At 37.1% G+C, this 13,104-nt stretch overlaps 1 protein-coding gene across 1 annotated transcript in view; it reads left to right on the top strand.

Moving 5' to 3' along the window:
• LOC138821317 (guanylate cyclase soluble subunit alpha-2) overlaps window positions 1–13,104 on the top strand; it is a 204,037-nt gene that overhangs the window by 99,731 nt on the left and 91,202 nt on the right. Inside the window, exon 5 of the mRNA XM_070013456.1 lies at window positions 12,284–12,769. Within this exon, the coding sequence (XP_069869557.1) occupies window positions 12,284–12,769 (486 nt within the window). The remainder of the gene's footprint in view (window positions 1–12,283; window positions 12,770–13,104) is intronic.

Here is a 13,104-nt window from a genome sequence, read left to right as displayed (position 1 = left end):
AGATAAAAGTTTATAATAATATCTTACAGTAGCTCTAGCTCTGAGACAGAGACTAACTTTATTCTCAAGGTAAGAGAAATAAGTAAGTTAATTTATTTAATGCTACCTTCAGGGATAGATGGTGATGTAGCAGCTCATTCAGGCAAGTCTTTGGCAGGAAGTGGTCCATTTTAGGGGAAACATATCATCTATTTGGAAATTGTCTTTTGTTTTCTTCATAGTGAATAGCGTTATAGGTATAAATGTAAACTGCTTAGTTTAAGTGAATCCACGGCACTGGTTGAATTCCTGTAAAGACAATGGAATTACCAAATAGGGAAATTGGTAGCACTCTTTTGCTGCTGCAGGATTTAGAAGAAAGAGCAATGAGAAAGAAAAGGAGTTGGTACACACAGCTTTAAGCATTTCATTGCTGTGAGTATTTCACCCAGTGTACCCATGAGTTATGTGATTTTACCCTGGGGATGAAGGCTAATATGCCAAGCTTGCTTCTCACATACTTAATGGATATTTTGACAGTCTACCGGGAGAATTTTCTATGGTGTAGCCAAGAAATAATAAATCTATTAGGGGAAAGAAGGATGGCACTTTCTTGTTACGAAAGGCTTTTATATCCATCATTTTTCTTTCTTTTTTCCATCATTTTTCTTAATCTTCCAATTAGTCTTGAAAATAGATAGAACTGGTGGTTCTACCTGTAGACTACAGACAAGGAAATCATCAAAAGTCGTATAGCTTCTTGGATGCAGAATCAGAAAAAGAAAAACCACCCAGTTCTTCAGTGTGTTTACGATTCTTCCTGTGATTCTATTATATAAAATGACAGTGAAACAAACGAGTGCTCAAGATTTACTGGTAAAGTCTATGAATGTTTCAAGAAGAATTCATACTGGTCTTCAAGAGCTTTAATAAAAAACAGAACCGAAAAAAACTTTCAAAATGTTCTTTGAGGCTAGTTTACCCTGATATCAGAACAAAGACCAGTGTGTCTCCGGAATATGGGCGCAAAATTCTCATTTAATCAAATGACATTTTTTGCCCCAGAGTGCTAGATTTCTTTTAGCATCTCTAAACCAATCAATGTAGAGTATTAATGCAATAAAAGTATCCATAATATTGTCCATAGATACTGAAAAAAAGCATTTGAAATTTGGATACCTTTTTATGAGAAAGCATTTGGCACATTAGAAATAGGAAGGTGACTTTCTCAATCTGCTATGTTGAATCCTGCATAAACTCACTGTTCATATGGTAATTAATAGTGAATGAATAATAAATAGCAAGTGATTAAAAGTGAATTAATAATAAAACTTTACAGGACTGAAGTGCTTTCCATCTAATTTTGGGGAAAGTACAAGCTTGCCTGCCTGCATTTGTCATTGAGCTAGATAGTTTTGCTAGGTAAAACGTGTGTACACATCTCATTTAAATTGGAAATGAAGGATAACTTTCTCTATTCTCAGCTGAAATGATATTTTCTTATGGAAAAAGGCTATAGACTGCAAAAACTTGTTTCTATTTTTATTAGTATCCAAGTAAAACAACTGGAAAAAAACTGAACCAAAGGGGTTTCAAGAGTTGTGCTCACAAAACTAGGAAATATTACTGGGAAAGTTAAGTATTTTTTATGTTTTAGTTGTTGTAAAATTTCTGTTTTTGCCTTTCTCTGTTTTTTTTTTTTATACCCGATCTCATGGATGTCAAGACCTAATACTGTTAACACTAATATTGTTAACACTGCCCCCAAATGATCTACAGTCTCTTTATAATTTCTACCAAACTGCTTTTTAATCTAAAAAATATTACAAACTTTGTCCTAAAATATGTCTGGAATTCAAGGCACCCAAGCATTCTTCAAGGATGAAAGTTTAACACTCTCTAAGTCCAAAATTCTTTGGAAGCCACAGTACACAAGACCACACAGTGCTGGCATGAGGATAGATACAAATCAATGGGAAAAATGGAGAGTCTGGAGTAATTTCTTGTATTTATTGTCAATTGACTTTTGAAAAGGCTATTAAGATAATTACATAGGGAAAACATGCAAATAGTGTTAGGACAACAGACTATCCACCCGTGAAAGAATAAACTTGGTCCTGTGCTTTTTATCACAAATATAAATGAACTTAGGATGAATAAACTTTAGACTTAGGATCTGAAACACATAGGTGAAAATATGATTGTATGATTCCATTTTATGACATTTCCAGAAGAAGTAAATATCTGGCAACAAGAAATAGATTGTTAGATGTCTCTGGTTACCTAGAGAGGAGGAAGGGATGAGGATTAACTGGTAATAGCCAATGTCTCCAACATTGTATTTGTAGCTTATCTTTTCTGGAATCCAATTAAGTATTACATAGTGCATTTATTTTTCAGGTTTCTTTTTCATCTTTTATTCTAAATGATCTCTTGTTTCCTGTTCACAAATCTGCCATCTGATTTATTTTTCCAGATTATTTTCTCATAATTAGATTATATTGAATGTTTTTGAAGACTACTGCACCCATATGGTTTCAGACTTCCTAATGTATCAGAGCAAGCCATTCTTCTGGTTAGTTTAGATCACTTGGTTTTTAAGGTGTTGGTTGCTTATCTCTTCACTGAGATGGGAACTGTATTTAGTAACTAGTAAGTAATCCCTAGGTTGATGACGTGGACAAAGTGAAGAGTATGGTATTTGCCCATACCTTTCACTGAATTAGAATCATCCATGATCCTTGCCTGGCTGGATGATTATATTATTATGGATCTGTGGGGGTCATATAGTAATTTTATAATTTTACCCTGCTTCTCCACCCCTTAATTTGGGGGCTTGAACTCAGGGCCTGGGCACTGTCCCTGAGCTTCTTTTGCTCAAGTTTAACTCTCTGCCACAGTGCCATTTCTGGCTTTTTCTGTTTATGTGGTACTGAGGAATCAAATGCAGGGCTTCATGCATCCTAGGCAAGCACTCTGCCACTAAGCCACATTCCCAGCTCCTACACTGCTCTTTTTTTTTTCTTCATGTTTATTTATTTATTTTTTAATATTTACTTTTTATTGTGAAGATACCATACAGAGGGGTTACAATTACATGGGGAAGATAATGAGTGTGCTTCTTATCAAGCATTGCAGCCTTCTCCTTTGTTTCCCCTTCCCATCCCACCCCCCAGACTCCCTTCCCCCCGGTCCCCCCCCATCCATCCCTCCATACCCTCCCCCCTGCGCCAAAGTTGTAAAGTTCATTTTGACATAACATCTTGTACCTCTCATTGTTGCAATGGGTCCATCTGTATCCTTATTTAAACAATTGGTTTTTTTCCCTTCCACAAATTATACCCACATCAAATGCAGTGAAAATTGGGGTTTATACCATGGGGGAGGGACATACAAAGCAACAAAGAAATATCTTATAAATATGTTAGACACAATAGCAAGAAAGTAAAAACACTTGAGTCCTTAACTTGGGGTTCATTTTGCTTAACACCAACTTACCTGAGCTTTTCTGCTTGTCTCAGACATATACTAGTTATTGCAAATAAGGGAAACCGTGGGACCTATGTTTCTTTGGGCCTGGCTTACTTCACTTAATAGGATTTTTTCCAAGTCTTTCCATTTCCTAACAAAACTACCCTGCTCTTCTTAAGCACCACTGTGAACTCACTGAGAAGGATCTCTAGCTGCCCTGAATTTTCCAGGCCTCCATTTTTCCTGTCTAGTGGATAAAGTCTTTGCTAAAAGAACAGTAGCAAGTATGGATAAATATTCATGAACAGTAGGAACACAAAGTATTCCTACGATGGCTGGCTCTTCAGCTTCTTTAACTACATGAGAGAAATGGAAAGAATGCAAAAAATAATCTTGATGGAAAGCAAAACCAGTCCACATACAGAGCTTCCCCAGTTTTAAACATTCATTATGTTTCTCTGTCTTAAAAAGTTAAGAAACACCTACTTCCAAAATTAAAGTCATTCCAGTGATAAATTTCATACCTTGAAGACTTAGAAATGAATGTAAGAAAATGGTATTAAAAATCTGCCTCAGGCTTTTTCTTTTTTTTTTTTTTTTTGCGTGTGTGTGTGTGTGTGTGTGTGTGTGTGTGTGTGTGTATTGGGGGGCTTTTTTGGCATTACGGTAAACAGAAAGAGAACATTGTTTCCTTGAAATATAACTTAACCTCTTTTCCAATTACTTTTCATGGGTGGACTCTGATTGCAAGTATTCTGAAGCATCTTCAAGGGACTTTAACGTACAGCCAGAGATGAGAATGTTAGGGAAGAAGAGACAACTCCATCTTCAAAGTTGAGTAGATTCTGGGATGTACGGGGATTGATAGTGGTAATTCTAATAAGTGAATAAAAACAGCACGAGGCAAGGTTTAGCTGTGGATAGTGTGGATTTGTCATTCTTTTCCACCTATGGGCTACTCCCCCCACCCCACGTGTTCATCTGAAAGGTAACCTGGCCAATGATGCAATAAAGTTGACTTATTTGTGAGAATCACCAGCAGCAGTGTTTTGTGATGTGAAGGAGAGATAACATGCCTTTCTCCATAAGGCCCTGCAGCCAATCATTTGTAGCACAATAAGCCCTGTCACTGCAATCCTATTAGACCCATTCCTATAAGGAAATTGCAGCCTTTGTTGCCTAGTGAGACATTAAGCAACACATGGTTTATTGAAAATATGCCTGATATAGCAGTGATCTTGGAGAGGATCAGAAAAGTACCATCTTGGTTTTCACTTTTTCTTGCTTTGACCACAGGCTTAAAAAACAACAACAGTGAATTTTGAGTCTGTAAATACTGGTTCTGAGACACAAGAAACACACTGTAAATATTTTGAAGGAACAGTAATCAAAAAGCAGTGAGTCACAGAGATCTATCTAGCAGAGGAAAAACATAGAATTAATGTTGTCAGAGCTTCAGATTGGAGTAAGGTTTCAATTTTAATCTCTATAGATAATAGCCAAATTGAAGATCAACATGAATAAATATCGGCAACCTTTTCTATTAAAATTTTCAGGCAATAACTAGTTCTTGGCTTTTGTACGTATTTCTAATCTGAAAGTACATACACTAAAAAAAAAGATGAAAAGAAATCCTTTAGAGATGTTTTCTCTTCCTCTATTAACAGGTTCAGAAAAAATAGTAGTATATAAGCAAGATGAGAGATGGTAAGGGCTGGGTTTTCACTTCCATAGTAAAATGGAAATCTAAATACATACCTGCAGCTAAAACTACTTATGTCACAGATTCCCAAATGCAGGGGTCAGGTAACACCAGCCAAATGTAAAACACAAACAATGACTATCATGAATTCTTTTTGAGATGGGTGTCCTTGAAGTGTTTCCCCAGTAAGATCTTTATCCTAAAGTCAGTGAAATGTTCAAGCATTCCAATTAGGAGACACTCACTCCAATGGTGATCATTTTTTGACTAACACTTTTGTTTTTTGGTTATGGGACTTGAACTCTGGGCCTGGGCGCTGTCCCTCATCTCTTCAGTTCAAGGCAAGTACTCTACCACTTGAGCCACAGTGCCACTTCCGGTTTTCTGGTGTTTTATTAGAGATAAGAGTCTCATGGACTTTCCTGCCCAGGCTGGCTTTGAACCGTGATCCTCAGATCTCAGCCTCCTGAGTAGCTAGGATTACAGGCGTGAGTCACCAGTGCCCGGCTTGACTAAAACTTTTATTATCTACTTCTGAAGTTTTCCTGAAACATCAGCACAGAAAGGCATCTTTTTCTTTTCTTCAAAACTTTCTGTAAGTTTTGTTTTAAATTTTCCTGCTGCGTAAGAAAGCAGCTGAATCATTCTGAATTTTCTGTCAGGTTTTGCTGAACATCAGCATAATAAACATGTTTGTAAGGAAATTAATAATGGTGTTTGTCTTTAAAAACAGAACCATTTAAAATTGATTATTGCCAACATGTAGTGTAGAAAGTACCACAGAATTTTATTGACAATTAAGAAATACAGTTCTACGTGTGTGCATACACTTGATGAGTTGGATATGTTCTTTATTCTTTTTCTTTGCTAGACTTATTGATGCTTCTGGAACAATACAATTATTTTCCCTTTCTGAAAATGGTAACTCATGGCCGATATGTATTTCTCTGAATTGTAGCCAACTGACAAAAACACAGAGTCCCTCTTGAGTTAGAAGCATTTATTCAGACACTATCACTTCACAGAAAATTTATTGTCAGAATTCATCACAAGAACACTGTCAGAAGTACTGTAGATCCTGTCAATCATCTGTTTCTCCACATTCCTATTTTCCAAGTGTCTCTTTCTCCACTACAATAGCCTAGATGAGTATTAATAGAGAAAAAACAGGACTACACTCGATAATGCTTTTTCTCTCCTGATTATCAATATTATTGGTGCAGACGAGAGGGATATCTTATTTTTCAGTTGGATGGATGTATCTGAAGAATGATTTCTTAGCCAGTGAGTAAGCTTAATAGATTTAGTAGCTCATTTTAAATGGTTTTTAGAGCAGACACTCCCTAAAGCATGAAGAAGATAAGAACATTTTTTTCTGTAACAGATTCTGGTCTTGATAGAGGTCTATGATAACATAGCTTATGGTAGACTAGGGGAATTGCTCATGGACTCTGGTTGCTTATAAAGATGGATTTTATTTTACTTTTTGGTTTGTTATTAGTGAAATTTAGATATGGATGCAAATATACAATATAGTTACTTTCCAGATTACTTAAGCCTCTCAAAATGTTTTTGAAATTTTACTTGTTTCCACATTTTATCCATATGCATATATTGTATAGAATGTTGATGACTATGTGCTCATTTGACTTTATTTCCTTCTGAGGAAAATCCTGGAGCATAAGTTAGGGTTGTATTCCCTGTGGAGAAGGGTCCGGAGTACCTGCAGAGGTCCCCGGGCATTGAAGATATATGACAGCTTCAGTGCTTTCCAGAGCCAGAGTTGAGTCCAAGAATCTCAGGTTCCGCTGCCTCTCCGTGCTGCTAATGCAATGCCACGTCTTACCCTTGAGCTCTCCTGCCGAAAGGTGGCAATTACAGCCCACAGTTCAGATTTTAGCTCAAGGGTTTGGCTTTTGTTTTTGCTTAGGCCACTTAGATATTTTTCTCATCTATTTTAAGCTCCATGATGTTATACAAATGATATATTACATGTAATGTCATTATATATAATACATAAATGTGAGTATAAGCTTATACATAAATTATACATATATACAAATTATGTAAATCTATATGCAACATCTAACTTAGCCTGCCATTCTCCCAGGATAGTAGTCTGTACTGATTACTTGCTACTTTATGGTTCCCATTTTGAAGATGTGGAGTTACTGTTTGGCTACGCCATCTGTTTCTCATGAGAAGGAGAAGAGTTAAACATTCTATACAAGGCAAAGATTCTTGGGTACCTTGGAGTTTTCCCGAGGGCTTCCCGTAGCACATTTACACGCACACACACACAGTGTTTTTAGACGGTTTTTGGTGTTAGTGGATTTGCTCAAGGTGATTACACCTGTGTTCTGGTTGTGACTCTGCATTACCTGGGCTTGGACACATTGCTTAACTTCTTTCATTCTCCATTCTTGGATCAATTCCAACTGATTCAGTTAAGTAAAATTAAATCAGATGATACATTTACATTTTAAAGAAAAAAGTCCAAGAGAATAAAGCCTTGGATGTATTTTTTTTTTTGCCCAGAGATTATGATTTTACGTGAGTTTATCCCCAACCCCCCCAGTAGCTAGACAAATCCTATGTTAATTTATACATGACTTGGGAACATTCCGATCTAAGAAAACATTGAATTCTTTACAGTGTAACTTGAAAGCTTTTGAAACTCAGGGGAATATGAACTATACATGTAGTCTAATTTCAAAGGGAGAAAATGGATACCAAGCTGTAATTCATGTGGATTAATGTTGAATGAGCAGAAAGCCACTCACATATTAATTCTTTAAGTAAAGCTTTAGACTTAGGACTAACAGATTGAAATGTAGATTAAACTGAAATGTCTACCTATAGGGCATAGTTCCTTAAAATAGATATATTAATGAGAATGACAATATAATTAGACTAAATTGGAAGAGAATTGTGATGAACTCCCTAATCTCATATACTCATACCTGGGCTTGAACTTAGGGACTTGAACTTGCTCAGATTGTTTGCTCAGCAAACAAGTCTGTAGATGATCTCTTTCTATTGTTGATTTTACTGGCTGTAAAGAAGCCTTTAAGTTTGACATAATCCCATTTGTGTATTTTTGCTTTTGTTGCCTATACTTTTAGAGTATATTATATTGAAAGACTCATTGCCCCAAACCAATGCAAAAACATTAAATGTACAATATTGCAATTACAAGATACATACTCAGCTTCTAATTATTTACTGATATAGCTAGTAAAGATTCTCAGATTTTTATGCAGAAATATAGAAATAAAGCAAGTGACTTAGCAGAACTTGACAAATTGCAATGCTATGACTTTTAACTCTTTACTGAAATCTAGAATTAATTAGCCCCTTTTATTATGCTTGCTAGTTTTGGAAATATGATCATTTTATGACATTATATTTCTTACACATGTTATTCCATCGAAAGTTTACTATACTTTAGCATGTAATAAGGCCTTAAGAGGTTTTTATATTACAGTTTTCCACAATTCTGTTTCTTCCCTATAAAAATATGTAGTTCTTATCATTAGTTTTCCACATTACTAAGGTAATCATTGTAAATCATGTGGATTTAGTAATTTATAATTGTAGTAAAAAAATTCTATTCTAGATTACTTTCTGATTACAGCAATAATATTATTTATGACAGAGATACAAATGCTCCAGTTGAATATTCCCATTATAAAATGAAAAAAACTCTAGTGAAAAAATATCTTTAAAAGAAGTTATTTATTTTAGCTTCTCTTTCTCTTTTCTCTAGTTTAGTTAATAAACATTTTTCCTCACAGAATCTGTGAATATGAAGAGATGTTAAAAAAATAAAATAATGGTCACATATTAATAAAAAAATCATTATTGTCAGGGCTGGGAAGGTGGCTCAGTGGTAGAGCATTTGCTTTGCCTGTATGAGGCCCTGGGTTCAATTCCTCAGCACCATATAAGCAAAAAGAAAAAAGCCAGAAGTGGTGCTGGCTCAAGTGGTAGAGCACTAGCCTTGAGCTGAAGAGCTGAGGGACAGCACCCAGGCCCAGAGTTCAGGCCCCACGACCAGACCCCCCCCCCAAATCATTATTGGCTTAAACTTTTAATTTGAACTCAGCCTCCTGGAATGTCCTTGGGCTATTTTGCTCATGGTGAGTGCTCTACCACTTGAGCCACAGCCCTACTTCTGGCTTTTGGGTATTTAATTGGAGATAAGAGTCTCATGGACTTTCCTGCTCCACCTGGCTTGAACTATGACACTACTCTCCTATCTCAGTTTCTTGAGTATCTAGGTTTACAAGTATGAGCCACCAGCTCCTGGCTGTCTTAAACTTTTGTTGTTGTTGTTGGTGGTGGTGGTGGATCTTGAACTCAAAGCCTGGGCACTATCCCTGAACTTTTTCTCTCAAGGCTAGTGCTTTACCGCTTTGAGCCACAATGCCCCTTCTGGCTTCCTGGTGGTTAATTGGAGATAAGAATCTCATAGACTTCCTTGCTAGAGAGGGCTTTGAACCACAATCCTCAGATCTCTGCCTCCTGAGTAGCTAGTGTTACAGGTGTGAGCTAGTGGTGGCCAGCTCTGTCTTAAACTTTTTGATGCGATAATAAAAGCATTTCAACTCAGCTTCTCTGTATATTGAAGATACTCAAATTTTACTACAGGCAACAAATTATATATCTAATCATTTATGTACCTACACATACATTACACAAATACACTGGTTCCATAGAAGCAAAGGAGAAAGGCCCTTTTGTGATCGGAAATGTGGAAGTCAGTAAGTACAAAGAAAAGATGTCTACAAAGAAAACAAAAGAGCCAATGGGAGAAAGATGGACAGGGGACTACATGTGACGGTATGGGGAAGGAGAACAAAGAGAAATAGGGATGGAGGACAGATAAACTCTAAAAGGAAGAGAAGAAGGTGATGCAATAGAGGTCCAAAAGGCAAAAGAGAGAAGGGAAATGAAAGTGTAATGGAGAAGAGAAAAGAAAATAATTGGAAAGAAATGTGGGGAGAAGGAGGGCGGGAGGGAGAAGGGAAAGGAGGAGAAAAAAGGAAGGAGGAGGAAGGAGAGGGAATAAAAGGTTTAAATCCGTGATCCTCAGTGGTTCTTATTTTTATGATCTCTACAAAGCTCATAAATTTTTTTGCCCTTCTGTTAGATTTTAATGAAAACCCTTTATGACTTTTTTTAATGATAGGAGTATAAATTACATGTATCTTCCTTATTCTGCCTTGAATGTCCTAATAACCTAACAATGAGAAAGTAGATATCACTAACTATAGCCCTTCCTTAAAAGTTTATCTATAAAACAATCCCAAAGTATTCTAGAACAATTGCATCCTTTGTACTCAAATCATACCCTACTGTCTTTTGTGAGTCTACCTTGTTTGGGAAATTGAGACCTTCTCCACATTGTTGTCTGGCCTAAGCCGATTTTCTTTCGTGATTTTGAAAGGGGAACCATATTTTACCCGGTCACCCTTATCACATAGAACAAGTAAATAGAAAACATCCAGGATATACTTCAGTGAATCGATGCTGAGTGTAATAAGAAAGAACTCTGGCAGAAACTTTCCAAAGTGAGCATTTCATTTCATGAGGATTAAATGTTTTTATTTCTGTATATAAATAAGATCTTGGTAAATGGGATGAGTGAACAAGGTGGAATGTGTTTATGTAGACTTAAAAGGCCAACTCCCTAGTAGTTCTCTCCCCCCTCCCTCTCCCCGCCTCCATCTCTGCTCTGTTCCTCCTGATCCACCAACAAGCCCAACAACGTCATGCTATGAAAACATAAAGGGAAATGAATGCCTTGAGCACCATCTGGGTGGCAGTGGAAGCAACATGGATGACACTGATTCTCAGCCTCCTCCGTCAACTCTTGGCGCATTTCTTCCCATAGTGACAGCCAGCTTCCTTCCCAGGTGTGCTGAAAGACTGCAGTCCAGCCCAAATAACCATATGTAGTTAGTGCACACTCTTCTCCCCCTCCTGCTGCCCACGAATCCTGCCCAAGTTGCTCTTGAAGTTACCAAGCCAAGATCACAGAACGAATCATACCTTCTTTCTGTCCTCTTCTCCTGGGAAAGGTCATATTGATAGATTCAAATGTTTAATCCTCAATTAAAAAATCTTACTGATTTCCTTTAGTGCTATCCTAATTTGAGTGTGTGTGTGTGTGTGTGTGTGTGTGTAGCTTTATGAACATGTTATTTTTCTGACAATACTCTTGGAATGACACCTGGTTTCGATTATTTGTGAGATTTTAACATTTATATTTTTAAATGATCTTTTTATTTAAGTGGTTGACCAGAGGGGTTACCATTCAGTTTTATACGTACAATGCATTTTGATCAATATCACCCCTTTTATGATCCTTCCCCATCCCTCCCAGTCCCACCCCTCCCCTCAATTTTCCTAGGAAAGTTTCCGAGGATATGGGTTGAATTATATGACAGCATTCTCTCCCACTTCATTCCTTTACCCCACATCTCCTGGACTTTCCCATCTTTTAAGTGCCAGCTTTCTAGTATTCATTTTGTTGAACTGTGAGGTTTTTCTTTTTTTGGAATTAGAAAAATGAATTGTCTACTAATCTAGTCAGTGCTACTTTTTCCCTGAACTAGAACTGATGAAAAAAACGACTTACATAAAGCCAAACAATTACTGTGGTTCAGCTGAAGTTTCTGTATTTATTATTTGGAAGGAGGATTATTTTAATAACAGTTAAAGGTAGTTATTTTGCCAGATGGATTTATCTTAATTCTAATATTATTAAGCACTGAAAGGTTTGGAATTGGCCCATAAATCACTTCTATCATGTACCTGGGAGTACTTCTATTTTGAAGAAAACTTGTTTTCCTGTCTCCCTTTTCAGTGTTTTCCTTTTCACTATAGTCTTTAGAACTTGGCTGAAGGAGATGCAAAGCAATTGTGTTTCTATGCTAAACCATGATGTTTACCCTGGTGATGAATCAGATTAAAATTCATTTGTATGAACAGAATCAGTAGAGTTAACAAAGCATTACTCGTTCACCAAATCGATGATGATGATGATGATGATGATGATGTTGTGATGATTGGCCAATTTGCTACAGGAAGAGCACTGACAGAAATTCCATGTCAATTTCACAGGTGATGGAGATCAAGGGACAGATGATCCACGTCCCAGAATCAAATTCCATTTTGTTTTTGGGCTCACCGTGCGTGGACAAGCTGGATGAGCTGATGGGCCGAGGCCTGCACCTTTCAGACATCCCTATTCATGATGCCACCAGAGATGTCATCTTAGTTGGTGAGCAAGCGAAAGCTCAAGATGGCTTGAAGAAGAGGATGGATAAATTGAAGGCCACTTTAGAAAGAACTCACCAGGCCCTGGAAGAAGAGAAGAAGAAGACAGTGGATCTTCTCTACTCGATTTTCCCCGGCGACGTAGCCCAGCAGCTGTGGCAAGGACAGCAGGTGCAGGCCCGGAAGTTTGATGACGTCACCATGCTCTTCTCTGACATTGTTGGTTTCACTGCCATCTGTGCCCAGTGTACTCCCATGCAAGTGATCAGCATGCTGAACGAACTCTACACCAGATTTGACCACCAGTGTGGATTTCTGGATATTTACAAGGTAATGGGGGTTTAGCTGCTAGCACCTAAACCCTGCTTGAGAGCAAACTGTAATCTCCATTAAGTTGTAAGGATACACTTGTCGCTTAAACTTCATAGCAAATGCCCCACGTATGTTTAATTTAGCAGTGTCTATACAGAATGCAGGATTGGCTGCTTTGTGAGTAAACTTTCATACTGAGTCAGCTTATAGTATCCACGAAGGTAGCTATGAATCGTGACATTTCTCCATAAGAAAATAAAAAAATTTTCTGTACAGTTCTCTAAATTCATGACTATTAAAAATTGAACTTATAATCATTCTAGGCACCTTTGGGCCAAATATCTTGCATAGAG

The sequence above is a fragment of the Dipodomys merriami genome, unplaced genomic scaffold, assembly GCF_024711535.1.
Source record: "Dipodomys merriami isolate MVZ:Mamm:240054 unplaced genomic scaffold, mDipMer1.0.p SCAF_91, whole genome shotgun sequence".
NCBI lineage: Eukaryota > Metazoa > Chordata > Mammalia > Rodentia > Heteromyidae > Dipodomys > Dipodomys merriami.
The sequence above is the reverse complement of the archived record's forward strand: the minus strand, read 5'-3'. Positions and strand labels throughout refer to the sequence as shown.